Below are 27,928 nucleotides of genomic sequence, written 5' to 3'. Positions count from 1 at the left end.
AGTGTTGCTACTCTCAGTAGAATCCATTCCATTTTTTCCCGTTTTATTGCTAGCAACACTGTTTCTTCTACACTTTTGGTAGAGATTTCAAATGAGTTGTTTTTGTTTTTGTTTTTTTCTTTTAAGGGGCATGGCTGGGGAATACAGAGGCAGAGGGTTTGGACGAGGAAGATTCCACAGCTGGAAAAGAGGCAGAGGTGGTGGGAACAGCTCGGGAAGATGGAGGCCAAGGGAGCACAGACCCGAGCTGAGTAAGTCACTGGGGGGACAGGGGGACACCTTGATCCTTCGACCTGAGTCCCTGGGGCGGCCTTGGTCCTTCGGCCTGAGTCACTGGGGAACATGGGGACTGCCTGGTCCTTTGGCCTGAGTCACTGGGGGGCTTGGGGATGGCCTTGGTCCTTCGACCTGAGTCCCTGGGGCGGCCTTGGTCCTTCGGCCTGAGTCACTGGGGAACATGGGGACTGCCTGGTCCTTTGGCCTGAGTCACTGGGGGGCTTGGGGATGGCCTTGGTCCTTCGGCCTGAGTCACTGGGGGACTTGGGGATGGCCTTGGTCCTTCGGCCTGAGTCACTGGGGGACTTGGGGATGGCCTTGGTCCTTCAGCCTGAGTCACTGGGGGACGTGGGGATGGCCTTGGTCCTTCAGCCCGAGTCACTGGGGGACATGGGGATGGCCTTGGTCCTTCAGCCTGAGTAAGTGAAGCCAGGCCCGCCCACTGTGAGGTAAGGGGTGTTGACCTCACATGGCCTTTGGTGTTGCTCAGAGCTCCTGTCTGAATGTTGGTATCCAAAATTCTGACTGAAACCTCCAGCATGGTCACTCTTTTATTGTCAAGTCGTCAATGTTGGAGGGAGGAACAAGTGGGCGAAAAACGTGTGTGCTCTGTTTCTGCTGACCTAGTGTGCTGGTTTTTTTCTTTTCCCCTCAGAACAGAACTCAGCGCCTTTGCTGCTGCAGTCGACGTTGGAGCAGTTCATACCCTACAAAGGCTGGAAGCTGTATTTCTCTGAAGGTAGCGTTGGAAGTGCAGGAGGCACTCTGGGTGCTCTATCGCTTGTTACTGGAGTTCTTTTGGGCTATTGCTAGGAGCAAAATATGGAAAGTAGAATTAAAATGTTCATTTTGCTGCGAGTGATTTCGGATTTCATGCAGATTTTCATAATATGCATTTCTTTTGTGAACTTTTTGAAGAACCCTTGAACAGAATGTCAGACTTTTGCGCCAAAATACATGCTTAATTACGTGTTACATAATTAAAAAAAAAAAAAAAACTTATGTATTTATTTGAAAGGCAGAGTTGAGAGAAAGCAGTTTTCCATTCAGTGGTTTGCCTCCCAAAGTGCCAGTGGCTGAGGCTGAGCCAGGAGCCCTCGTTCTTGGACCATCTTCCACTGCTTTCCCAGGTGAATTAGCAGGGTGTTGGATTCTGGGTGGAGCAGCCAGAAATTGAACAGGGCTCCATATGAGGTACTGGCACTGAAGGCAGCGGCTTAACCCACTGTACCGCATTGCTCTTCCCCTTTCCCACCGTTATTTGGAGTACTCATATGTCCTAGTTGAGTGTTCCTAAACTTAGGAATTTGCACTGGGGACCACAGCATACCTTTGTTGCTAATGTAGAGGAGCACCTTACAAAACGGGGCTTGGACCTCAGTGGGCTAACCCTGTAAAGCCCTGCATGGATCGCTGAAGTCGAGGGAGATGGTTACTGCTGGGAGCGCTTGGGAGATCAGGACCCGTTTAGTTCTTGAGCTGGAGCTTGGAACAACGGTTATTCCCTACAGCTGGGAAGATGTTGGAAAGAATGGGAACCAGCAAGAATTGTCGCACTTCCCTGTCCCTAAAATGCCTTCAATTGGTAGATGAGAAATTCCAGACATGTAGAGTTCAGATCAGAAGAGCAAGCTTAGAACCAAGAGACGGGGCCTCTGGCAGGTTGGTGTGGGAACCGACTTGTGGAGTTTGTCTTTGATCCTCAAGAACACAGGCTAACGTCGTGCCTCTGTCGGGAGATGCAGGGAGCGCGCTCCTGTACCTCACTGCGTCGATCTGCCCTGTCTCTTGTGAAGTATGGCATTTTAAAATAGATTCACCGGAGCTCTTCCAAAAGTCGGGGATTGTGTATTATGAAAAAATATGCATAAACATCAAGAATGTTTTGCATAGTGCTTCATAGGTCTTTTTTTGTGTTGGGAATCTGTTTCCATTCTGTAGACACAGATTTCATGGGTGATCTTTTGTTAGTATTGAGTGCATTAGCTGTCAATACTTATATTTCTTCAGCAGTTAGCTTAGAGCACTGTAGATGATCTTTATTTTTTATTTCTTTATTTTTGTAGGTGATCTTTAAACTGGCTGTAGGCACCTTGGCCTTGACTAGCTATGTTTCCAAACTACATCATTGAACTGTGTTTCTCTGTGGGAGACCAAGTTGACTATATTCTAGAATGTAAAGGCTTTGGGGGTCCTCGTTTTGCGAGAGGATTGGACCGGTGGAGTTTGGACTAGTAGAATTTACTTTGGGAAGACTGCTGATCTTCAGCTCTGTTCAGTGGAGGCTTCAATTTTTAATTTAAACTTACTGTGTAACCTCTTTGACAATGCCCTGTTCTGTGTGGAAGGACTTGTTACAAGGTTTCCTGGATGCTGAGGCTTGTCAGCCAATTCCTGTCTGCATTGTAGATTCTGCAAACCTAGTCTTGTGTTTGAAGCTCGGGGATATGTTTACTTAATCATAAAACAAAGTAATAGGAAAAAGGCACCTGCTATGTATGTAGTGTTTCTTAAAAACGGGCTTGTCCACGTGTGAGTGTTACTGCTAATGCTGTCCTTGTTGATTAGTTTACAGTGATGGCTCTTTCTGTATTGAGAAGATTCAAGCATTTGAGCAGTTTTTCACGAGGCGTATTGATTTATACGATAAGGTAAGATTCCTCCACAACAGATGTGCCAGCCCATCTTCATCTGTCACCTGTCTATTTCCTTGATTTTTCTCATGTGTCACTTGGAGAGAAGAACGAAAACATCTACCTCAAAGATTTGCTAATAAGCATGAGTAAGTTAATAGATGTAAACTCATGCTTGACACAGAGCTCTTACAGTGCTCACCGTGGTCAGCAAAGAAGAAGTGCTTTCTGAAAATGTATGATGGAATGCTTGGCTAAGCTGATCAGCTTCAAGAGTGTAATTATTGTATTAATACCTTAATATTTCATAGGATGAAATAGAAAGAAAAGGGAGCATTTTGGTGGATTTTAAAGAACTGATAGAAGATGATAAATTAACTAATTTAATACCAAATATAGCGCATGAACTGAGGGATGCACCCGAGAGGACCTTGGCTTGCATGGGTCTGGCAATACATCAGGTAAATATTTCTTTTACATAGGGGCTTTTGTCAAAATTTTAAAGGAGGATTTCACTGGGATGGCTCAAAGACCTTAGGATTGAGGCTTGGGCTGTGGTTCAGCATCGGTATCCTATGTGGGTAGTGGTTCTAATCCCAGCTGCTCCACTCTGATCCAGCTCCCTGCTGGTGGGCTGGGAGGACAGCGGAGGATTGCTCCAGTCCTTGGGTCCCTGCACCCATGTGGGGGATTGGGGGACGCTCCTGGTTCCTGGCTTCAGAGTGGCTCAGCTGCAGCCATTATGGCTGTTTGGGGAGTGAACCAGCGGATGGGGGATCTCTCTCTGTCTGTCCTCTGTGTCTCTCCTCTCAAATAAAAACAAATTAATCCTGGAGGGGAGACATAGCAGATATGGGCTAGGACTTACCAGTTGTAATCTCCTAAAAGATCTCATTCAACCATACTCCATAATTTACCTGAATAGAACATGTACTCCTAACTGATTTGAATTAGTCTCATTAAAGATTATGCAGAGGGCCTGACGCAGTGGCCTAACAGCTAAAGTCCTCACCTTGAGCGCATCAGGATTCCATATGGGCACCAATTCTAATCCCGGCAGCTCCACTTCCCATCCAGCTCCCTGCCTGTGGCCTGGGAAAGCAGTCGAGGGCGGCCCAAAGCCTTGGGACCCTGCGCCCATGTGGGAGACCTGGAGGAAGTTCCTGGCTTCTGGCTTCAGATTGGCGCAGCACTGACCGTTGCGGCTCACTTGGGGAGCGAATCATCGGACGGAAGATCTTTCTCTCTGTCTCTCCTCCTCTCTGTATATCTGACTTTGTGTAAAAATAAATAAATCTTAAAAAAAAAAAGATTATGCAGAAAGGAAGCCTTGTTTTCAAGGAGCTGTACAGTCTCAAGGACAATGAGGCGAGATAATGATGCTTCGACAGCTCTATTTTTTGCAACTAAGGCAGATGACTTAGTCTCCTTGAATATCTCCGTGAGATATTCCTCCTCCATCCTCCGCTGCTTTCCCAGGCACATCAGCAGGGACATGGAATAGAAGTGGCGCAGCCAAGATACAAACTGCGTCCATATGGGATCCCTGTAGATGCAAAGTGAGGACTTTAGCCACAAGGCTACCATACTGGGCCCTCTTTTTTTTGTTTGTTTGTTTGTTTGCTACCACCCAGGATAATGGATAATGGCTTCAGAGGCTACCCTAAGAACATTCATGTGCACAGGGAAGGGAGGATGCTGGGGTTTCCAAGCCAGGGACAGCACAGTCGCAGGTCAAGTAGTCCACTGTCAGAGAGGCAGTGATGGACTCTTTAGGTGCTGTTTCTGTTCTGGTCTAAGCTTTTAGTGCCTGTAGACTTTGTGTTTTATAAGATGCAGTTCCGCTTGAAGCGAGGGCTTTGTTTTCCCACTTCTGTGTCCGTGCCTGTCCTCTAGGTGTTGACCAAGGACCTAGAGCGACACGCAGCTGAGTTGCAAGCGCAGGAAGGACTACCGCAGGACCGAGGAACAATCGTCAACGTGCCACACGTCCATGCCAGGTGAGGCGCTGGCTGTGAGCCCAGCATTGCCAACGAGGGCACAGGCCTGCTCCCAGATGACGACTTCCTAAGAAGGAAGGGTGCGCGTGCTTTGCTGTCTCATTGGTCATCTCACCAGAGTGAATTCACTGTAAAGAGATCGTGACTGAAATAACATTTCTCTCCCAATAAGTTGATTGTGCAAAATTTTTGGTAAGCATTTGTTTTGGATATATACTGGTCAAAACTAGCTGAGTAAATTCATGATCTGTGCAACAGACAATCTGTTAAATATTTTTATTAGGTACAAAGGAGTGTCACTGTTTCTCTTGAATTCATCTTTGTTATATTTGAAGATTTAAAATTTCTTAAATGAGATAATGTTCAGGGGTTTTGCTTTTCATTTTTAAAATTTGTAGAAGACTTTTCCAAACAGTTCTTTGAAAGAGTCGTTGAATATTTATGTTCTCTATGGTATTGTTACGTTTAGAAGTGCTCACTCATTGAAAGGCAGAGCGGCAGCATCCATGCGTTTACTCCCCAGATGCTCACACCGGCCAGGGTTGGGCCAGCTGGAGCCAGGATCCTGGAAGCTAATCTGGCTCTCCCCTGTGGTGGCTTGCACCGGAGTGGAGCATCTGAGACCCGAGTGCTTGAGCCATTTCCACAGCTTGCTAGGTACACTGAAGGTGTGGGTGGGAAGTGGAGCTGGAACTCACCCAGGTACCCTGGGTTTGGATCCGTTGTCTCAAGCAGCCTAGTTAACCACTAGCCCAAATCTAGCCTCCTGCTTTTATGGACTTTTTTTTTTCTCCTAGAAATAGAGTGTGGAATATGAAGAAAAATGAAGGCCTAGCATTTTTAATTTTTTTAAAGATTTTATTTATTTATTTTTCATTGAAATGGCAGATACAAAGAGAAAAGGAGAGACAGAAAGATCTTCTGGGCCTGGTGTGGTAGCCTAGTGCTTAAAGTCCTAGTCCTTGCTTTGCATGTCCTGGGTTCCCATATGGGCATCGGTTTGTGTCCTGATGGTCTTGCTTCCCATCCATCTCCCTGCTTGTGGCCTGGTGAAGCAGTTGAGGACGGCCCAAAGCCTTGGGACCCTGCACCCATGTGGGTACTTGAAAGATGCTTCTGGCTTCTGTCCTTGGATGGGCTCAGCTCTGGTGATTGCGGCCACTTAGAGAGTGAATCATCGGACAGAAGTTCTTCCTCTCTGTCTCTCCTCTTCTCTGTATATCTAACTTTCCAATAAAATAAAATTAAATTAAAAAAAATCTTCTATCCACTGATTCATGCCCCGATGGCAGCAATAGTTGTAGCTCAGCTGATTGGAAGCTAGGAGCATGGAGGTTCTTCCAGATCTGACACGCAGGTACAGGGTCCCAAGGTTTCGGGCCATCCTCTTCTGATTTCTGGCACATGCAAGGCAAGGATTTAGCTTTAGGCTATCACAGTGGGCCCAGCATTTTTAAGAACGACTTAGCTCTTGGGAGATTTTTGATATAAGAAATGTGTAAGAGGATATAGTTTGAAAATTCTGTTGTTGCTTCCAAAGGAAACTTGTGCAATACAATCTGGGGCCCAGCACGATGGCTGAATGACTAAATTCTTACCGTCCAAGAACCAGGGTTCCATATGAGTGCTGGTTCGTATCCAGGCTGTTCCATTTCCCTTGCAGCTCCCTGCTTGTGACCTGGGAAAGCAGTAGAGAGAGGCCCAAAACCTTGGGACCCTGCACCCACGTGGGAGGTTTCAAACACCTGGCTCTTGGCTTCAGATTGGCTCAGCTTCAGTGGTTGTGGCTGCTTGTGGAGTGAGGCAGCGGATGGAAGATCTTTCTGTCTCCTGTCCGTAAAAATTTGATCTGCCTTTCCAATAAAAGTGAATAAATGTTAAAATAAAATGAAAAAAAAAAAAACCCCACATAACTTCGAGATTTTGTTCATTGTCAATTTATACACGAATGTGTTGCTGGTTTGTTTTAGAGTGTACAACTACGAGCCCTTGACACAGCTCAAGAATGTCCGAGCCAACTGCTACGGGAAGTACGTCGCTCTGAGAGGGACCGTGGTTCGTGTGAGCAACATCAAGCCCCTGTGCACCAAGATGGCTTTCCGCTGTGCGTCATGTGGAAAAGTTCAGAGTTTTCCTCTTCCAGATGGAAAATACAGTCTCCCCACAAAGGTAGCATGCTCTTTAAAGCCTGCTTTGTGTATCCTGTTGGCAAAAAAGGCAAATCAGTTCTCAGAAAATGTTTTTCCACGCAGAGTTTATATGCTTTTATTTTCAATTTTTGGATGCTGCAATACTTCAAGGTGCAGAAAATACATTAGTGCGTGTGAAGCTCCTGTTCTCGGCACCCCAGATTTACACTGTGTCGCTCAGATGTCAGTTTAGAAACGTGCGCTATTTTAAATATATGTGTGTGCTCTAGAAGGCGTAGTGAGGGGACGGAAGCAGAGCATCACTCTGCTGACTCTCTCCAAACGGCTGGCATTCCGAGTCGCCCTTGGGCTCTGGCGTTTTAAGCTCTTGTGCAGTCTTTTGCTTTTCCCACCACACTTGCAAGGAGCTGGATTGGAAACACTGCAGCGGGGATGCTAACCGGTGCTTCTGTGTGGGATGCTGGCTTCACCGGTGGTAGCTTAGCTCAGCGTGCTGCTAGCTGACTGGTGCGCATCCTTGGCTCGTGTTCTTGGATCTTGATTTCTCCCACCCAGGCAGTGCCTATCAGGTTTTCTTCCTCCCATTGCTTCTCCTTTTTGAGAGTGGCATCTTTTTGAAAGCAGTAGGTTTTGTTTTTTGTTTCGTTGATTGTGGATTTCTTTTTTTTTCCCCAGCAGTAGATTGGGGGTGGGGAAGCATTTGTTTGAAAAGCAGAGTCACAGAAGGACAGGGACAGATGCGCTATGCACTGGTCCACTCCTTGGCCAGGCGAAAGCCAGGAGTCCAGAGCTCCTTCTGGATCTCATGTAGGTGCTGAGACCCAAGCACTTGGGCCATCTTCTGCTTTCTCAGGGACATTAGCGGGGAGTCAGTTTGCAAGTGGAGCAGCTGAGACTCAAACCATGCTCCTAAAGGACACTGGCATGGCAGGTGGTGGCTTAACCTGCCATGCCACAACACTGGCCAACTGGAAATTCATTACAGCTCTTAGTGGATTTCACTGTGATATCATTTTTTTTCCTCTGTGATATCATCTTGAGAGCAACTTTTACAGTAATGTCATACCTGGATCTCCCTGAGCTGCCACTGCAGTTCAGCAGCATGTGTGTGGCTGGCCCCTGTTGCAGTGTCCTGTGCCTGGCTGCCGAGGGAGGTCCTTTGCTGCTCTTCCCAGCTCTCCTCTCACCGTCACCATGGACTGGCAGTCGATCAAGTAAGCAATCAGCCTCTCCAACTACGTCTGTTGTTATACTGTGACTTCTTTTTTTAAAGCAACGAGAAAGTATATAGTAAGCCTATTTAACGAAGAGTGCATGTTATAAAATGTTCATTGTCAGATGTATTCTCTGTTAGATTTCAGAAAGGTTTCATCGTGCGGTTAGTGTTGTCTGTTGCTGCTGAGAAGAGCTTAGCTTTGCAGTCTCGAGTGTGCGACCCACTGCACTGGGTGTGGGCTGAGGCAAAGGTGCGTGGGCCGCTCTGTCCCTACCTGTGAGAACAACCCTGCTTTGAAGTTTTCAGATAGGGAAAAACACGCTTTTTCCTTAGAAATCGACATGGTACTGTTCATGAGCCTTGACCATAGGCTTTTTCTTCTTTCTTTTCTTTTCTTTTTTTTTTTTTTTTAAGATTTATTTTTATCAAGAAAGGCAGATTTATATAGAGAAGGAGAAACAAAAAGCTCCCATCAGCTGGTTCACCCCCCAAATGGCCACAATGGACAGAGCTGGTTGGGAAATGGAGCAGCTGGGACACAAACTGGCACCCATATAGGATCCTAGCACTTGACAGGTGGAGGATTAACCTGTTGAGCCGTTGTGACAGCCTCCTGTGAGCATCTTCTTCAAGTTGCTTTTGTGTGTGTGTGGCGGGGGGGAAAGGGGGCGAGGTAGCGGGAGCCAGGGAGGTACAGTCCTAAAGTTTCGTGTATGTTTCATGCAGATAACTTCATGTTTCCAGCCACGGTCCGGTCATTCATCCCTGCATAGAAAGTAGTTTTGAGGACAGTGTTAGAGTGCCCTTCGGGAGACATAACCAAGCAGAGGGCGCTCCAAAGCAACCCAGCACCTAGGGCCAAGGGAGGGACTTTGCTGCCAAGGTGTACCTCGGCCTAACCTTTGCCCTCTCTCCCAACCCCCCCCTTTTTTTTTTTTTCAAGATTTCTTTACTTGAAAAGCAGGGTTACAGGAAGTGAAAAGGCAAGATAGCTCTTCATCCGCTAGTGCACTCTATAAATAATCGCAACGGCGAGCCAAAGACGGGAGGCAGGAGCTCCAGGTGGGCCTCCCCCAGGCCATCTGCTGCTGCTGCCCCAGGCTGTTCACAGGTGGAAGCAGCCAGGACCCGTGGTGCACACATAGGATCCTGGCACTGCACACGGAGGTGCAGCCCGACCTACCCGATACATCTCTGCCCCAGTCCCACAGAATTATTTTATAGAATTTTTCTCTTTTTTTTGCCTTAGAAAAAAAGTCTCATTCCTGCCATATTTAGCTAATTCAATTTCTGTTTTTTCCTGAGGCTTAGCTAAGGAATTATTCTCATCTAGTGTGCTGACGCATTGGGAATTGTTAAGGTGCTAGCCTACCTTATAATGTGTAGCAAAACCTTGCAATTACAGCAGTTGATGTTCTAGAGGCTTACCTGATAAAAAGTTATGATGAAACTGTTTTCAAAATGGTGATTTAAAAAATTTGTGGGGCCCAGTGCAATAGTCTAGTGGCTATATCCTCACCTTGCATGGCCTTGGATCCCCTGTGGGCACCAGTTCATGTCCCGGCTGCTCCACTTGCCTTCCAGCTCCCTGCCTGCGGCCTGGGAAAGCAGCAGAGGACAGCTGTTTTCCTGTACCCACATAGGAGACCCAGAAGAAGCTCCTGGCTTCAAATCGGCTCAGCTCCGGTTGTTGGCAGCCACTAGGGGAGTGAACCAGCGGACAGAGGATATTTCTGTCTCTCCTCTCTGTGGTTCTATATTTCCAATAAAAATAAATAAATCTTTAAAAAAAAAAAACAGACTAGGCATCTTATTCTCTAAAAGCAAGAAGATGTTGAGCGTGCTTCACTGTGAGGCTGCTGTTCCATTCTGCCTGCACTCTCGGGCCTGGCAGCCGGCAGTCATACATAGCACAGAGCAGGGCTCCAAGGCAAAGAGCCTGTGTGTGGCCGGCTATGCCCTAAAGAGAGTTGAGATAATCCAGAAGTGTAACACACACATTCCAAAGTTGGAATTTTTTTTAAAGATTTATTTTTTATTGCAAAGTCAGATATACAAAGAGGAGGAGAGACAGAGAGGAAGATCTTCTGTTGTATGATTCGCTCCCCAAGTGGTCGCAGCGGCCGGTGCTGCGCCAATCCGAAGCCAGGAGCCAGGAACTTCTTTCCGGGTCTTCCACGCAGGTGCAGGGGCCCAAGGCTCTGGGCTGTCCTCAACTGCTTTCCCAGGCCACAAGCAGGGAGCTGGATGGAAAGTGGAGCTTGATCTAATCACATTGACCCTGCATGGTTTTTTTTTTTTAAGATTTATTTTTATTATTTTTTGATTGGAAAGGCAGATATACAGAGAGGAGAGACAGAGAGGAAGATCTTCCGTCCGATGATTCACTCCCCAAGTGAGCGCAACGGGCCGATACTATGCCGATCCGAAACCAGGAGCCTCTTCCGGGTCTCCCACGTGGGTGCAGGTTCCCAAAACTTTGGGCTGTCCTCGACTGCTTTCCCAGGCCACAGGCAGGGAGCTGGAAGGGAAGTGGGGCTGCCGGGATTAGAACCGGCGCCCATATGGGATCCCGTGCGTGCGTGCAAGGCGAGGACCTTTAACCACTTGCGCCACCGTGCCGGGCCCGACCCTGCATGGTTAAAATGTTGAAGAAGCAACTTAAAATATCCTAAATGAATCCTGGTTAACTTTTTAGAATTCAAGAACTGATGTCTGATGACCAGCGGGAAGCGGGTCGAATCCCACGAACTATAGAGTGTGAGCTAGTTCATGACCTTGTGGACAGCTGTGTCCCTGGAGATACAGTGACGATCACTGGAATTGTCAAAGTGTCAAACGCCGAAGAAGGTATGGGATAATCTGTCCTCATTTTGGTTGTCGTTTACCTGCTTTAAAAATATTTCCGAGTCTCTTGTGATTATGGGATTCTTTGCTGCTGACATGAATATTTAAGTGTATTTGCAGCTTACTATGATTTTTATTTCCATTCTAGTTGAATTGTTATAGCAAAAGTGAAAATACCAATTATTGTATTTGTTCTTGAATGCATAGGCTCCCGGAATAAGAACGACAAGTGCATGTTCCTTTTGTACATTGAAGCGAATTCTATTAGCAACAGCAAAGGGCAGAAAGCAGAGACTTCCGAGGATGGCTGCAAGCACGGGGCACTGATGGAGTTCTCGCTGAAAGAGCTGTATGCCATCCAAGAGATTCAAGCCGAAGAAAACCTGTTTAAACTCATTGTCAAGTACGTTTGAGTTTATCTGAAGGTTTGTTAGATGCCCAAGTGTTGGAGCAATTGAGTATGGGGTGACAAAGAACTGTTCAAAGTGGTTGGCTAACTGTAGTGTGTTGGTCAAATCAATTTGTTTTTAAAGATTTTAGTTTTATTTTACTTGAAAGTCAAGTGTTACAGAGGGAGAGAGAGAATCTTGTCTGCTGTTCACTGCCCAAATGGCTGCTATGGCCAGAGCTGGGCTGATCTGAAGCCAGGAGCCAGGGTTTTTCTCAGGGTCTCCCATGTGGATATAGGACCCTCTGCTGCTTTCCTGGGCCATTGGCAAGGAGCTGGATCAGAAGTGGAGTAGGCAGTACTTGAACCTGCACCTGTGTGGGATGCTGATGCTACAGGTGGAGGATTACTTAGCTACGCCACCACACTGCCCCCTCTAACACTCATCTTACTCATTTTGGTATAGCCTGTGAATCAACAATGACGTGTGTATTTTTAATGACTGAAAAAAAGGCAAAAGAGGAATGTTTTATGACACATGAAGTTAAATGACATCTAAATTTGAGCATCCATAAATGAAGTTTTATAGGATCACAGCCCCATGCATTTTCTCTGGCTGTTTTTGTGCTCCAGTGGTAGCTGAGCTGTTGAAACAGGGAACGTATGTATGGCTCAAAGGCATTTAGGCTTTGGCCCTTTACCAAAAAAAGCTTGCTGATCCCTAGCTCAGACAACAGCAAGAAGGCTGTTACTCGGCAGGAGAAGACAGCAGTGAATTGCTGCTGCAGTTGTATGGCAACTGTTTACTTCCTGTGAGAAAGCAAGGTAAGGATTCCAATAGAACTGACTTAGGCGAACACTTAGCATGGCAGCGCATGCTCAGGACGTCTGCGTCCCCCAGCAGCTTCCTGCTGTCACACACCCCAGGAGTCAGCCGGGGATGCCACCCACGTGGGAGAGCCAGGTTGTATCCCTGGCTCCTGGCCCCTTGGCCTGGCTCAGCTTGCCTGTCGCGGTGTTTGAAGAATAGATTATTAGATGCAAGGCCTGTGTCTCTCTGCCTTTTGAATAAAATAAAATGGTTAAAAAGTCACTTGGATTTCATGACTTTCCGTTTTGTCGCTGTGCAGCAAAGCAGCAGCACAATAGCGGGGCCTGTGCTCTCGGCCCCGGGCCGCAGCTAGAGACCAGCCGAGTTAAACTCCTGCTGCCCGAGTACATCATGGCCCTCTCCTGTTCGCACTTTGAAATAGTAATCCATAAGACATACACAAACAGATCAGTCTGAAGATTGAGATTTTATAATATACTTGACGTAATTAACACAATTTGCCGTTACTTTCTACTCTGACAATTTTGGGGGCAAATATGAAGAAATAAGGAAAACCAAGAAAGACTGAGTTATTGGAAATACCGGAGAGAGACTTTGGTATAGAGAAGGCCTCGGCATGCCAAGTGGGAGAAGGGCAAGCCTGTCGGGCACTGCCGAGGCTCTGGGGACTCCCACTCCTGTCTCTTCGTGTCTTCGCTGTAGTCAGGCGCATAGAGTTCCTCAGGAGGGCTTTGTCCCCAAACCCTCCGAGACATGACTGTGTGTGGTCCACCAGACCCCCCTCAGGAAGGACAGTTCTCTGGACTAGGGCTGTTGGAAGCTGTGTGTGTGTGTGTGTGTGTGTGTGTGTGTGTGTGTGCGCGTGCGTGTGTGTGCTTTGACAAGGCAGCGGCCAATGAGCATCCAGCTGGAGGACACATGCCTGTCTGGTTCGTGTGTGTGTGTGTGTGTGTGTGCTTTGACAAGGCAGCGGCCAATGAGCATCCAGCTGGAGGACACATGCCTGTCTGGTTCGTGTGTGTGTGTGTGTGTGCTTTGACAAGGCAGCGGCCAACAAGCATCCAGCTGGAGGACACATGCCTGTCTGGTTCCCCTTCCTGACCATGATGGTCCTAGATGATTTAATGGATCAATAAAGAGTAACTTAGATGGGGCCCAAAGTGATAACCTAATAGCAAAGTCCTCACCTTGCAACTGCTGGGATTGCATATAAGTGCCATTTTGTATCCTGGCTGCTCCACTTCCCTTCCAGCTCCCTGCTTGTGGCCTGGGAATGCTGTCAACAATGGCCCAAGACCTTGGGACCCTGTACCTACATAGGAGATCCTCAGGAGGCTTTTTTTTAAGTAAGTTAGATGGAGCTGGCATTGTGCTTCTCAGGAAAAGGCACCTGCAACCCCTGAGCTTATGGGTGCTGTGACACTCCCAACTGCTCCACTTTGCATCCCGCTCCCTGCCAAGCCCGGGCCCTTGCCACCCATGTGGAAGACCCAGATGAAGCTTCTGGCTCCTGGCTTCAGCCTGGCTCAGCGCTGGCTGTTGGGGCCACTTGCGGACTCAACCAGCACATGGAAGATCACTCTCTTCCTCTCTAAATTTGACTTTCAAATAATAATTATTTTTTTAAAAAAAATAAGAATTTATGACTTACATTCTGTTTTTCAGCTCACTTTGTCCTGTCATTTTTGGCCATGAAGTAAGTACTTCATCTTCATTCCAAAAATACATAAAGGTGATAAAATTAATAAGGATCTTAAAAAAAATAGCAAGCTTTTGGGTTTCACATGTTTTGTATGAGTCTTTATTCGCTCTATGTGAATGGTATGGGCGGCAATACTTCCGGTAAGAGGGACTGCCCCCAGATGGCAGTGCGAAGGCGTGGGCCTCCTGCAGTGGGACTTGGCAGTGTGCTAAAGCAGGAAGTAGGGGTCGAGGCCTCACAAGGGTTATCTTCACCTCGTAGTTTCTAAGAGATGCTCTGATGCTTCTGCTTTCAACTCCTTGTCTAATCATTTATACTGGTTTATGTTTCGAGATTTTTCTATTAAAAACGTTAAAGTTTAATCATGCTTGCTACGAGGAAATACAAGTTTTAAAAAGCCATAAACAAATCTCTAGTGTAAACATACGGGGAAGATTCATTGCTAGCCATCATTATGTTTTTTTGATTTGCGTTTGTCTCTGTCTACACTTGAGCTCGTTAAAGCAGGTCTGGCGTTAGCACTCTTTGGAGGAAGCCAGAAATACGCAGATGACAAAAACAGGATTCCTGTCCGAGGAGACCCGCATGTCCTCGTTGTTGGAGATCCAGGCTTGGGGAAGAGTCAGATGCTGCAGGTAGAATTCAGCTTTAGCGTTGACCCTTGGCTCATGAAAAGCATGAGCAATTCACAAGTGAACTTTCTCGAAGCAGGTATCTGTACATCTGAGAGTATGTGAGTTGGAATTTGTGTAATAGGCAGCTTGCATCTGACCCTGGACCTGGGGCCGGCAGGCCTTCTGATGGGCAGTGGGCCAGCTGCTGAGTGTGGGCCTCTGGAGCCCTTGTGCACATTGAGAAACACCTTTGGGGTGCTTTGGAAATGCGCTGGCCTGCCTCCCAGCGATGGAATCAACCGTCTCCTAGTTAGAGTCCAGTGTCCAACTCTCCCCCGGTGATTGCAAGGTGCAGTAAGGAGCAAGGAGTGCTTTGACTTGATTTGATTCCATCGTGAACCCACTGTCCTTCGTGTCAGCAATGATTTGAAATTCCTAAGCTGACACTGAGTCTGTGGTTGGGTTCCTTTTGTCCAGTTGCCTACTTTAAAAGCAAAAAACAAAACGGAACAAAAACCAGCTTTCTAAATAAGCCTTTGCTGTAAGCCTAACAGCTGACACAAGGAGTACCCAGTTGTAGGCAAAATAAAATTGATAGTAAAAAGACAGGCTGCACGTAGGAACCTGAGTTACTGCAGCTTGCTTTGTTTTTGCTTATTAGTGCATTATAGGTGGGAAGCTGTGGCATCTGCTCTAGCATGAATATCTGTACAAATAAATCTTACAGTTAAATTTCTGAAAATTGCTTATAGTATGTAAAACTTCTGTTCTCTCTTTTTTATCTATTTTTTTGTTAATTTAACAAATGGTGACTCGCAGATTTTGGTTTAAAAATATGCAAGGACTTGTCAATCTTTAGATCTGGTATAAAGATTTTTAAACCCTTGGCTCAATTTAAAAATAGAAACTGTAACATTAGTGAAAATCGAATATTGAGAACACTGTACAGTACTGCAGGTAAGCCCTAATGAGCCAGGACTTTTTTGTCAAAAAGACATTTTTTGAAGGAGAGACAGAGAGGAAGATCTTGAATCCACTGGTTCAGTCCCCAATTGGCTGCAACAGCCGGAGCTGAGAAGATTCAAAGCCAGGAGCTAGAAGCCTCTTCTGGGTCTCCCTTGCAAGTACAGGGTCCCCAGGCCTTGGGCCAGCAGCCTCAACTGCTTTCCCAGGCAACAAGCAAGGAGCTAGATGGAAAGTGGAGCAGTCGGGATCAAACGCGCTCATATGGGATCCCGGTTCATACAGGGTGAGGACTTAACTACCAAGCTGCTGCACCAGGCCCCAGCTAGAACTTTGAAAGCATTCAGCTAACACATAAGCGGTTCACATAAGCAGATGCCACATACGCAGATCCCAGCTTCCCATCTTCTAGCTGTGTAGGCCTTTGTTCCTAAGTCAGGATGTGGGCAGGTCAGCCCTCCCTCTCGTGGTGGTGAAGACTGAGCTGGCATGTGGGAGCAGGGTGCTCGGCTCCTCGCTGCTCGGGTGCTGTCTCGCTGTAGTGGGCACTCTGACACTCCTTGTTCCCTCAGGCAGTGTGCAGTGTTGCCCCGCGCGGCGTGTATGTCTGCGGTAACACCACCACCGCCTCTGGGCTGACCGTAACTCTTTCGAAAGACAGTGCCTCTGGAGATTTTGCTTTGGAAGCCGGGGCCCTGGTGCTCGGGGATCAAGGTAAGAGACCAGAGGGAAGAGGAAGGAACTCGGGGCTCTTTGCTCCTCCGTGAATGACTTTGTGCCTGGACAGCAGTGCCCGCCTCCGTGAGCTGACAGTGCGAGGTAGAAACCGTGGGAAGTGATTTCAGGAACGCGAGGTGCAGCAAAGCCCCTGCCTGCCCCCTCTTCCCCAGTCCTTAGGTCCCTGCCGGCAGCGTGATTCTTGAGCCTTCACACTGAGGCCGGAAGGGAGAACATGGGTGAAAAACAGCAGCAGAAATGACTCGTGGTGCACAGTCGTGCACGTGGGATCAGAGAAGGTAGGACGGGGGACAGCCCGTTCTCACACCGGAGCAGGACAGAGACACCTGGCAGCTGTGCAGCCATCACCTGGGAAGAAAGAACTACATTACGTGCACAACCAAGTCAGCCAGTCTGCTCATCCAAGAAACAAGTGACACCTCCCCATGAGTACTTCAAGAGTTTAATTACATGAAGTTGGAGGAAAAACAAGGGGCAAGGGTAGGATATAGAGGCAATAGATAGCTAACTAATAAAACGTAATAAACTAAATAACACTGAATGAGAAGTTATGGATATAGAGGAAAGGTTTGATGTAATTGCCGGAGTCCAGCTCCAGCTGAGTTCGCAACTCGAGAAGGGCGTGTGGATGAGGCGCAAAGAGGAGCGAAACGGGCCACTACAACTCCAGGATCATAATGGACAGTGCAAAAAAAGCTGTCCGCTTTATTTATACAGAAGCAATGACAAGCCCTGGCACAAATGGGGGTGTCCAAGAATAATTCTGCCGTTTGTTTCACCTAAAAGCAATAGAAGTTCCTACTACAATCCTTATTCTGCAACTCAATCTTATATCACAAAGAAAAGGAGAACCTAAAGATGGAGGAAAGAAAGAAACCTTAAACATACATCCCTTGATTAGCGTAAAGTCAATGGGGACAACCCAGACAGCATGAATAATAACCTCCAAGCTCACATGGAGTAAAAAGCCAACTCCACAGCAGCAAACAATGCCTGGATGGATTAGAATCCTTCCGCAAGGGTGGTCCCGTGTCTGCGCAAAGGGAGGTGGAGCTGCATTCAGGTAGTTGTAGAGACATCCACTGGTCCCTGCCATGCAGCAGGAAGTTCCTTGCAGCCCTGCCTGCAATGGAACAATACTCTTCACACTTTCCTGCACATCAACTGCATGGACCCCAGCATGTAATCACAATGAATATAAAAGAAATGCAAAGTTTGAAATAAGAAGGAACTGGGGCCCAGCGCAGAAGCCTAGTAGCTAAAGTCCTTGCCTTGCATGTGCTGGGGTCCCATATGGGTGCTGGTTGTAATCCCGGCAGTGCCCCACCTCTCATGCAGCTCCCTGCTTGTGGTTTGGGAAAGCAGTGGGGTATGGCCCAAAGCCATTTGTGGACCCTGCACCCTTGTGGGACACTCAGAGGAGGCTCCTGGCTTCAGATCGGCTCAGGCATGGCCATTGAGGCCACTTGGGGAGTGAATCATTGGATGGAAGTTCTTTCTCTCTGTCTCTCCTCCTCTGTATATCTGACTTTCCAATAAAAAGTAATAATAAATTAATTTTTAAAAAAGAAAAGGAGCTGGCGTTGTGGGTTAGAGGGTTCAATTACCCCCTGTACTATACTACATTCAACATGTGTGCCACTTTGTGTCCCAGTTGCTGCACTTGGAATCCACCTGCCTGCCAACAGCCGGGGAGAGCCAAGGAGGATGGCACAGTGCATGGGCCCTTGGACCCGTGGGAGACTCGGAGGATGCGCCTGGCTCTTGTTTCTGTCTGGCCCAGCCCCGGCTGTTGTGGCCATGTGGGGAGTGAACCAGTGGATGGAATTTCTTTCTCTGTGTGTGTCTCTTCACTGTAACTCTGCCTGCCAGAGAAACAAACAGGTTTTTTTAACACTAACTAAATAAAGCAAGTAGAACAACAATACTAGAAAACAAAGGAGATTCAACTTATGGATAATTGATTTCATGAAAATAGAGAACCCTAAAAGTAGAACCAGAAGTAGATTCATGGATATGGGAAATTCTTGATTTTTTTTTTTAAAGATTTATATATTTTTTTAATTGGAAAGTCAGATATACAGAGAGAAGGGTAGTAGAGAGAAAAGTCTTCCACTGGTTCACTCCTCAAGTAGCCACAGCAGTCATAGCTGAGCCTTCCTGCAGCCAGAAGCCAGGAGCTTCTTCTGGGTCTCCCATGCAGGTGCGGGGTCCTCAAGTGACTGCGATGGCTGGATCTGAGCCGATCTGAAGCCAGGAGCTTCTTCCGGGTCTCTCACGCCGGTGCAGGGTCCCAAGAATTTGGCCATGCTCTACTTCTTTCTTAGGCCATAAGCAGAGTGCTGGATGGGAAATGGAGCAGTTAGTACACGAAGCAGCACCCATGTGGGATCCCGGTGCATGCAAGGTGAGGATTTTAGCCACTAGGCTATTGTGCTGGGCCTAAAATCCTTTTTTTTTTCTGAAATTCTTGATTTTTAAACCAGAAATTCACCTGCAGTTGTTGTCCAGATACAACATTAACCAACCAAAACTCACATAGATGTAGAATAGAACCGAACCACAGCAATGAGCTTATCTCAGTCGTCACCAGAAATCACCTTTAATGCTAACCAAGCTGGTAGGGGGAAGCAGGGAAGATAGTGCAAGGTCACGTCGGAGGGTCTCCGGTAACTCGTGGATTAGAACAGGATCTGATCTTGGTGCTCTGTGGCTTTAAGAAGGATAAGTGCTCTCCCTGTGAGGGTACAGTCAGTGCCTGGCACCGCTCTGCGCTCAAGGCTTGCAGTTGCCACACTTGCCTTCCCAAATCGTATCGTCCTGAAGATTCCCAAAGACCTTCTTCTTCAAACCTTTCCACATTTCCCTTTCTGTTTAAACTGCTCCCCTGCCCCAGAAAACTTGTTACGTATCTTGTAGTTTGGAAAGTATCTTTCCCACATGTATATATTTATTTTATATGTTTGAATTTATGGCCTTAGCTTTTTTGAAAGTCACTTTCGTATCTCTGTCATTTCTGTAACCCTCATAACAGTGCTTGTCCTTGGAAAACACACAGTGCATGATTAAATCAAACTTAGGTGAGATAGCTGTGTTACTGAAAAAAGGAGTGATTCTCTTGTCTGAGAGTCTTAACTGCTGGAAACAAATAGCAATAACTCTTTGTTGTGAGCAGCTTCCATCTTGTACAGTTTGAAGTTGGGCCAACAGAAAACTTCCTTTGCCCTGTGTTGTCCCACTGTGACTGTAGGTGTTTGTGGAATCGATGAGTTTGACAAGATGGGAAATCAGCATCAGGCCCTGCTGGAGGCCATGGAGCAGCAAAGCATCAGCCTTGCCAAGGCCGGCGTGGTCTGTAGCCTCCCTGCAAGAACTTCCATCATTGCTGCCGCAAACCCAGTCGGAGGACACTACAATAAAGCCAAGACAGTTTCTGAGAACTTAAAGTAAGTCTCCTCACACACTTACGCTGAATCTTCGGGTCGGGCATTGTGGTGGAGTACGGAAAGCTACCACCTGTGACACGCGTATGAGTGCAGTTGTGTGTTCACACTGCACATTTCCATACTTCCTTGCTAATGAGCAGTGGAAGGTGGCTCAGACCACTGCCACCCACATGGGCAACACAGAGATTTACGCTCCTGGCTTTGGCCCCGCCCAACCCTGGCCACTGGCCATTTGAAATAATGAACTAGCCAGTGGAAAATTCTCGCTTTCTCTGTGACTTACTTTTTTTTTTTTTTAAGATTTATTTATCTTTATTTGAAAGGCAGATATACAGAGAGGAGGAGAGACAGGAAGATCTTCCGTTTGATGATTCATTGCCCAAGTGACTGCAATTGCCAGAGCTGAGCTGATCTGAAGCCAGGAGCCAGGAGCCTCTTCTGGATCTCCCACACAGGTGCAGGGTCCCAAGGCTTTGGGCCGTCCTAACTGCTTTCCCAGGCCACAGGCAGGGAGCTGGATGGGAAGCTCCTTTAGTATTCTGTGTGTAAGAAGTCAGCGATTTTGTCAGCTTGAGAAAGGACCACGTCCTTAACCTATCGGTGGAAGAGGCATGGCAGACTTACGCACGTGGAGGGGTTGGAGTGGGCGGATAATATTAAACCCAGAAACCTTTCAACTCCTTCCCTTAGCCTAACGTTAGGTGTTTGTAAGTTCTTTATGAAGCTTGAGTAGTAACCAAGAGTCAGCCGCCTTCCAGGCACCCCCTACCCTTGCTCCTTGCACTCCTTGTCGCTTCTCCCCTGCTGCCCAGGATGGGGAGCGCCCTGCTGTCCAGGTTTGACCTGGTCTTCATCCTGCTGGACACTCCCAATGAGGACCACGACCACTTACTCTCTGAGCACGTGATCGCAATACGAGCTGGGAAGCAGAACACTGTCAGCAGTGCCACCGTGGCACGTATGAACAGCCAGGAGTCGAATACTTCTTCCATCCTGGAAGTCGTTTCTGAGAAGCCATTAGTGGAAAGACTAAAGGTACGTATGCTGCTTTGTTTTATTCGCTCTGTTTGCTTCCATTGGCACGTCAGAGTTCGTGCGTGCTTTACAAGCCGTAGAGCTGGAGCGTATGGATTTGCATAGCAGGGAACAGCATTTGGTGCAGTGGTGAGGGCAATTCCTGGGACAGCTGCTCACAGGGAAGGCCCCGGTTCGAGTCCCTTCTCTGCCTTCAGTGCTGTCGTCCTGCTGATGAACACTGGGTCCAAGGTCATGGCTCAAATACCTGGGAGAGCCAGGCTGAGTACTAGACCCCTGGCCATGGCCTGCCCCAGCCCAGGGACTGAACCGGTGAACCAAAGTGCTTGTCTCTATGTCTCAGCCTTTCAAATAAGCAAATGAATACATTTTTAAAAGTCATTGCAAATCTTTTAGTGTTGTTACACTAGGGGATGTGAACTTCATACCGGAATGAGAGTATAACTACAGCACTCCATTTAAAGGACTCCATTTATTCGGGGAGTCTTAGAATTGATTACGCAGAAACCTTTGTTTGTATCGTGCTCTAGGTGGCTCCTGGAGAAGCAGTAGATCCTATTCCGCACCAGCTGTTGAGAAAGTACGTGGGCTACGCGCGGCAGTATGTCTCCCCGAGGCTGTCCCCGGAGGCTGCTCAAGTTCTTCAGGACTTTTACCTGGAGCTGCGCAAGCAGAGCCAGCGCTGCAATAGCTCGCCAATCACCACGAGGCAGCTGGAGTCTTTGATTCGGCTAACAGAGGTTTCCCTATGCTTATGCTTATGCTTTTGCAAGTTAAAGAAGAAGATAGGGGGCAGTATTGATTTCTCCTTGTATCATTTCCTGCATAATTGACTTGATTTTTCTACCTAATGAGAGACATTAAAAGTGGATGTGTGAAAGTTTTCAAAAAGCTTTGAACATATATGTAACATGTGAAGGTGTGGCCACTTCTCCGTAAGTACAAGGCCAGATACCATGCAGCACATTCTTTTGTTTTGGTTGGGTTTGGGTTGCTTTTTGCTTTTGGTTTTGTTTTTTGCAGACAGGGAAGCTTTATTTGCGAAGAGACCAGGTGAGCAGGCAAAGGGGGAAGGGGAAAGCCCCTCCCAGGAGAGATACCTTGTTTTATTTTTAATGACACTTAAAAGGTGCTGAAGAGTGCTGAAGGGCAGCGAGGATGTTTAGTGTATAGGAACAGAGGATATGTCAAATATCTTGGCTATCTGATTTGATTACATTAAGTGCAATCTATTATTTAATAATTAATATTTAACTTAAAATTTTCTTCATTTTATTTGGAAGAGAGACAGACAGCTCTTCTGTCCACTAGTTCACTCCCCAAACGCCCACGACAGCCAGGACTGGGACAGGCCAAAGCCGGGAGTCCCGAGCTAAATCAAGGTGTCCCGCGTTGAGTGTCCGAGACTCAGGCTCTTGGCTCGGCCTCCCTGGAAGCACGCGATTTTCTAGCACCACTAGTATCTCTTCACATCTGTGGAATGCTAAGATGGTCTGGCTGTTAAAAATAGCTAGAGGGGCCCGGCGTGGTGCGCAGTGGTTAAGGTCCTCGCCTTGCACGCCCGGGATCCCATATGGGCGCCGGTTCTATCCCGGCAGCCCCGCTTCCCTTCCAGCCTTCCCTTTCCCTGCCTGTGGCAAGGGAAAGCAGTCGAGGACAGCCCAAAGCTTTGGGACCCTGCACCCGCGTGGGAGACCCGGAAGAGGCTCCTGGCTTCAGATCAGCATAGCATCAGCCGTTGCGCTCACTTGGGGAGTGAATCATCGGACGGAAGATCTTCCTCTCTGTCTCTCCTGTCTGTATATCCACCTTTCCAATAAAAATAAAATAAATCTTTAAAAAAAAATAGCTAGAGGTCGGGGAGGCCATTGTTGCCTCACCTGTGACACCAGCAACCCATATGGGTGCCGGTTTGTGTCTTGGCTGACCTACTTCCAGTTCAGTTGCCTGCTAATGGCCTGAACAAAAACTGCAGAGGATGACCCAAGTGTCTGGACTCTGGTTATCCATGTGGGAGACCTGGAAGAAGCTCCTGGCTCTTGGCTTCGGGTTGGTCTAGTGCTGACTATGGGACCATCTAGGTGAACCAGGAAGAGAGACATAGGGAGATCTTGCATCCGCTGATTCACTCCCCAGATGACTGTAACGGGTAGAGCTGGGCCATTCTGAAGCCAGGAGCTCCTTCTGGGTCTCCCATGTGGGTGCAGAGGCCTGAGGGTTTGGACCATCTTTGCTGCCTCCTAAGACCATACGCAGGGTCAGAAGTGGAGCAGCCAGGATTCAAACTGGGGCCCATATGGGATGTTGGTGACCCAGGCTAAGGCTTTACCTACTATGCAGGAGCCCCTTCCCCAACCATATTTTAAGTGAGTCATTCTTTTTATACTTATTTCCCAATTTTGACTTTTGATACTGCAAACTCCCTCCACTAAAAGTCAGTTTTTATATAAAGTGAATAAATAAAATAAGCTTGGGAATAAATGTGTCTTGTATGATCTGAAAGTGGTTGTCTCCTTTCAAAGGCACGAGCAAGGTTGGAACTGAGAGAGGAAGCAACCAAGGAAGATGCTGAGGACATAGTTGAGATCATGAAATACAGGTGAGGCTGGAGTGCTCGCTGCTCTGAGTACCTGTTACTTCTCGATTCAGATTGCAGAATCAGGTCAACCGAACGATCTTCTGAAGTCTGTTACCTCAGTTATTTTTCTCATAACGATTGCTGTGTGAAGCATGTGGCTTTTCCCCCAAAGCAGCTCTCAGGTGTTTCCTGTTGGGACCGCTCATTTCTGCTGCTTCTCAAAGCTGCCCCGAGTGTCTGAGCATCCCTCCAAAGGTGTCTCATGAGCAATGCAGATGGCGCTTGTCTCAGATTACCAGCTCCTTCCCTGGAACTGTCTTCAGTCAGTGTGTCGGCTTTTATGAGCATTTCAGGAAAAACACGAATAGTTTGACTACAAAGGATTGAAACGACCTGGCATCATTTCCATAGGAGAAATGAAGACCCAGTAAGACACAGTGTGGTTAGATTATGGGATTAGCTGTGCGTTATACTGACCATGGCTGCTGTCCTTAGCCTGTGAGAGCAAGGAGCTTCCTGCCTCCTGACCAGTGCATGCTCAGGGCCCAGACTCCCTCCCAGCATGCCCATACCTCAGGAAGCACATGTGCTGATGCGGAAGTTGACCTTGAAGTTGACCTTGTCATCACTGTTCATTCATTCAGCAGCTCTTCGTTACAGAGTTTCCATCACTTCAGTTTCATTGAGTATTTGCTCTTAATGTGGTTTTCAACTATAAAGCTATGTTTTAACTAGGAAGCAGAAGGCTAAACAAGAAAAATATGAGTTGTAGCATAGCTATAGCCTGGCACATAGCTATCCATTGTTGTTCAAAATGTGAATGTTTCCACTTAGGAAGCTGTCCTGCAGGCTTTGCCCTGAAGAGGAGCACAGAGCCAGCCCCAACCGGGAAGCACTGCGGGCTTCTCTGTTCCCAGCAGGTGGCTCACGTGCTCCACGTTTGTCTTCAAATCCAAAGCAGGATCAGATGAATTGTGTGTTGTTGTGCATTTCTCTTTGTAAATTTCGTGTTTCATAAAAATGGCAACTGTCCATATTTTGATCCCCAAATAACCCGTAACATAGTGAATTTCAGAGTGGCCACTCAATAAACTTAATTACTTGCTAAGTAACATTCATGGCTACCTCCAACTTCTAAAACCCCGGAAACCTGGAACAGTGTCTACTGCTGTGCGTGTCGAGTAACTCTCGCCTTTCCCTTTCAGCATGCTGGGAACTTACTCCGATGAGTTTGGGAATCTAGACTTTGAGCGATCCCAGCATGGTTCTGGAATGAGCAACAGGTCAACAGCAAGAAGGTTCATTTCCGCTCTCAACAGTATTGCTGAAAGAACCTACAATAACTTATTTCAGTTATGTCAACTCCGGCAGATTGCCAAAGAGCTCAACATTCAGGTATGCTTAACAGTTACTTCATGAAGCCTGATGTGCACAGCTAACCTCTCCTCAGAGGTTTGCCCTCATTTTTTTTTAAAGACTTATTTATTTTTATTGGTTAAGCAAATCAGATTTTTATGAAGAGAGACAGAAAGAAAGCTATTGTGCTGGGCCCCTACTCTGTTTTTAAGCTAAGCTAAAATTAAAAAAAAAAAGAAAAAATTTTTATTGGAAAGTCATATTTATAGAGAAAAGGAGAGACAGAAAGATCTCCCCTCCACTGCTTCACTCCTCAAGTGGCTGCAGCGTCAGGAGCTAAGCTTATCTAAAAGTGGGAGCTTCTTCTAGGTCTCCCACGCAGGTGCAGGGTCCCAAGGCCTTGGGCCATCCTTGACTGCTTTTCCAGGCCACAAACCAGGAGCTGGATGGGAGTAGAAGAGCTAGGATAAGAATCAGTGCCCATATAGGATCCCAGCAGATGCAAGGTGAAGATTTTAGCTACTAGGCTACCGTGCTGGGCTCATAAAATATATTTTTTAAGATAATTAATTAATTAATTGGGCTCGGGTCAGTGGCTAAGATCCTTACCCGGCAAGCACCCTGATCCCATATGGACTCTGGTTCATCTCCTGCGTGCGAGACCTAGAGGAGGCTCCTGGCTCCTGGCTTTGGATCGGCTCAGCTACTTGTGGAGTAAATCGGCGAATGAAAGATCTTTCTCTATCTCTCCTTCTCTCTGTAAAATCTGTATTTTCAATAAAAATGAATTTAAAAAAATATATTTAACCTTATTTATTTTAGTACTGTAGAATTCAGAGCTCAAATATAGGCAGTTTGGTAGACATACAGTTGTTTCATTTCCTCAGGAAACTTGCCATTTATATATTACTGCTTGACAAATAAGTTTCAAAAAGGATTGTTTTGGAATATTGCTAACTGTTGACCCTTTGATCTTTTCCTTCAGGTTGCTGATTTTGAAAACTTTGTTGGATCACTAAATGACCAGGGCTATCTCTTGAAAAAAGGCCCAAAGGTTTACCAGCTTCAGACCATGTAGCCTTTCATCGAGTCAGTCTCCCAGCTCCCCAGCCAACTCGTGCCTTCTTACTAATGAAGAACATGTAAAAATGAGAGTCTATTTATATCTGTCCTGAAAAAGGCTATAATAGGAAAATGGGATTAGTCATGCCAATAGTTTAAGAAGAAATAGTCAAATATTAATGCTTTGCAACTTCTGCAAGACTACAAGTTATTTTATCTTAGTGAGGCACGACGTGCGGCTGTATTTTTAGGGCCACGTCAGAGTCTGCGTGTCCGTGGCCCTCTGGGTAAGCATTCAGACAATACAGAAACAGGATGGCTGTGTTCTAATAAAAGTTTATTTTTGAATATCAAACTTTGTATTTTATAATATTTTCACGTGTCAAGAATAAAAAATATTACTTTTTTTTTTTAGCAAACCATTTAATAAGTCGAGGGCCTGATTTGGCCTACAACTTTTTTTGCAGGCTCATGGTAACAAATAACGGAAACTGGCTGATGAAACATGAGGGCTTCTGTGAGTCAGTGTTGGTGAGCTCACAGAACTGGAAGAAGGCCGGAGAAGCAGGGGTGCGCTTGCCTCACCAGGAGCCCCCCACCTCTATCCACCCACAGACACCCACACCAGAATATTCACAGCCAGAACACCAACCAAACCCACAATGGCACAGCTGTCCCAGAACACCCACCATCCGAACACTGCACCAGAACAGCCACACCACACACACACCACAGCACTCACGTGAGCAAAGCAGAGAGTCTCCGAGTGGCAGGGACCCAAGCACACCTTCTGCCTTCGAGGGCACACGTGCAGGGAGCTGGATTCAAAGAAGGGCAGCCAGGACTGAAATGGGGTTGATTACACGTGAGGTTTAATCTATGCCACAGGCTGGCCCCTGAGTATTTGTTTATTTGGCATCCACTAATTAAAGGGCTAGACAACTCAAGTTGCTCATCTCTGCCCTGTAATTCAGTTCCCCAGTGTCTGGAAATCATGACCCATTCTCCAACCACAAACCCCGACCTCTGTTTTACTAGTGGCCAAATAGGGGATCTCCCCACTGGGTTGTAATACAAGCTCTGTCTCAGGCTGACTTTGCCCTTGCTTCTCCCGGGGTCCCTGGGGCCTAGGTCTGTACCACGAGCTTTATTGAAAGGTCCTGTTCACTGCTGATGCAACACAGGCCGTGATCCCACATGGGTGCCTGTTTGTGCCCTGAATGTTCTACTTCCCTTCCAGCTCCCTGCTTGTAGCCTGGGAAAGCAGTTGAGGACAGCTCAAAGCTTTGGGACCCTGCAGCTGCATGGGAGACGGGGAAGAGGCTCCTGGCTCCTGGCTTAGGATTGACTGACTCATCTCTGGCTGTTGTGGCCGCTTTGGGGTGAACCAGCGAATGGAAGATCTGTCTCTCCTCTCTGTAAATCTGACTTTCCAATAAAAATAAATCCCCCTTTTTGAGTATGTGCTGAGATCTATGACTATCCAGTTTCAACCAATCTTTCCCTTTCCCTGAACTAAGTTTTAAGATCAGCTTTGGGGAGGGTTGTGGCATAGTGCGTCTAGCCGCTATGCGTGATGCCATCATGTTAATGAATGCTACGTTCAAGTCCTCTTGAACTGCTCCACTTCCCATGCAGCTCCCTGCTAATGCATCTGGGACAGCAGCAGAGGACAGCCCAGGTGCTTGAAGCCCTGCACCTACACGGCAAACAGCGATGGTGTTCCAGGCTTTTGGAGAGTGAACAAATGGGTGGAAGAGCTGAGTGTTTATAACTGTGTCTCCCAAATAGACTGGCACGAGCATCTTGCAATGCTTAAAAATACGGAAAGCGCTCAACTAACCAGCTTGACTGAAACGTGCAGAGTGCCGCATGGGCCTCCGAGGGCGATGCCAATGCCGGCCAGCGGCTGGAAGGACGGGCCGGGGAGTGTCGGGCAGGGCAGGGGCGGTCAGCGGTGGGCTGCGTCGGGGACCGCCGGGCAGGGCAGGGCAGGGCAGGGCAGCGCCGGGAGGGTCGCTCCCCTCCATCCCCGGCCGCCTGGACCGCACGACTCTCCTGCTGTCCCCGGCCGCCAGGGGCGCTGGGCTGC

At 47.3% G+C, this 27,928-nt stretch overlaps 1 protein-coding gene across 5 annotated transcripts; it reads left to right on the top strand.

Annotated features, from left to right (window-relative positions):
- The first annotated feature begins 119 nt into the window (after positions 1 to 119).
- Positions 120 to 26,185, top strand: MCM8 (minichromosome maintenance 8 homologous recombination repair factor). Of its 5 annotated transcripts, none has more exons than XM_040980978.1 (18): positions 120 to 251; positions 932 to 1,015; positions 2,845 to 2,927; positions 3,221 to 3,370; positions 4,806 to 4,909; positions 6,880 to 7,078; positions 8,188 to 8,273; positions 10,974 to 11,125; positions 11,330 to 11,525; positions 14,008 to 14,038; positions 14,539 to 14,679; positions 16,194 to 16,335; positions 19,610 to 19,805; positions 20,618 to 20,840; positions 21,371 to 21,580; positions 23,363 to 23,439; positions 24,624 to 24,813; positions 25,760 to 26,185. In XM_040980978.1, the coding sequence occupies exons 1-18, from the start codon at positions 131 to 133 to the stop codon at positions 25,850 to 25,852; spliced, it is 2,478 nt and encodes an 825-aa protein (XP_040836912.1). In that variant the 5' UTR covers positions 120 to 130; the 3' UTR covers positions 25,853 to 26,185. The 5 variants fall into 5 exon arrangements, with proteins under 5 accessions (XP_040836912.1, XP_040836911.1, XP_040836913.1 ...); XM_040980977.1 differs by having other exon boundaries at positions 120 to 270; positions 924 to 1,015; XM_040980979.1 differs by having other exon boundaries at positions 120 to 329; positions 944 to 1,015; positions 11,378 to 11,525.
- The last annotated feature ends 1,743 nt before the right edge of the window (positions 26,186 to 27,928 follow it).

The sequence above is a fragment of the Ochotona curzoniae genome, unplaced genomic scaffold, assembly GCF_017591425.1.
Source record: "Ochotona curzoniae isolate NIBS_2020 unplaced genomic scaffold, NIBS_Ocur_1.0 contig_3520, whole genome shotgun sequence".
NCBI classification, from domain to species: Eukaryota; Metazoa; Chordata; class Mammalia; order Lagomorpha; family Ochotonidae; genus Ochotona; species Ochotona curzoniae.
Note: the sequence above shows the minus strand (reverse complement) of the source record. Positions and strands in the feature narration are given on the sequence as shown.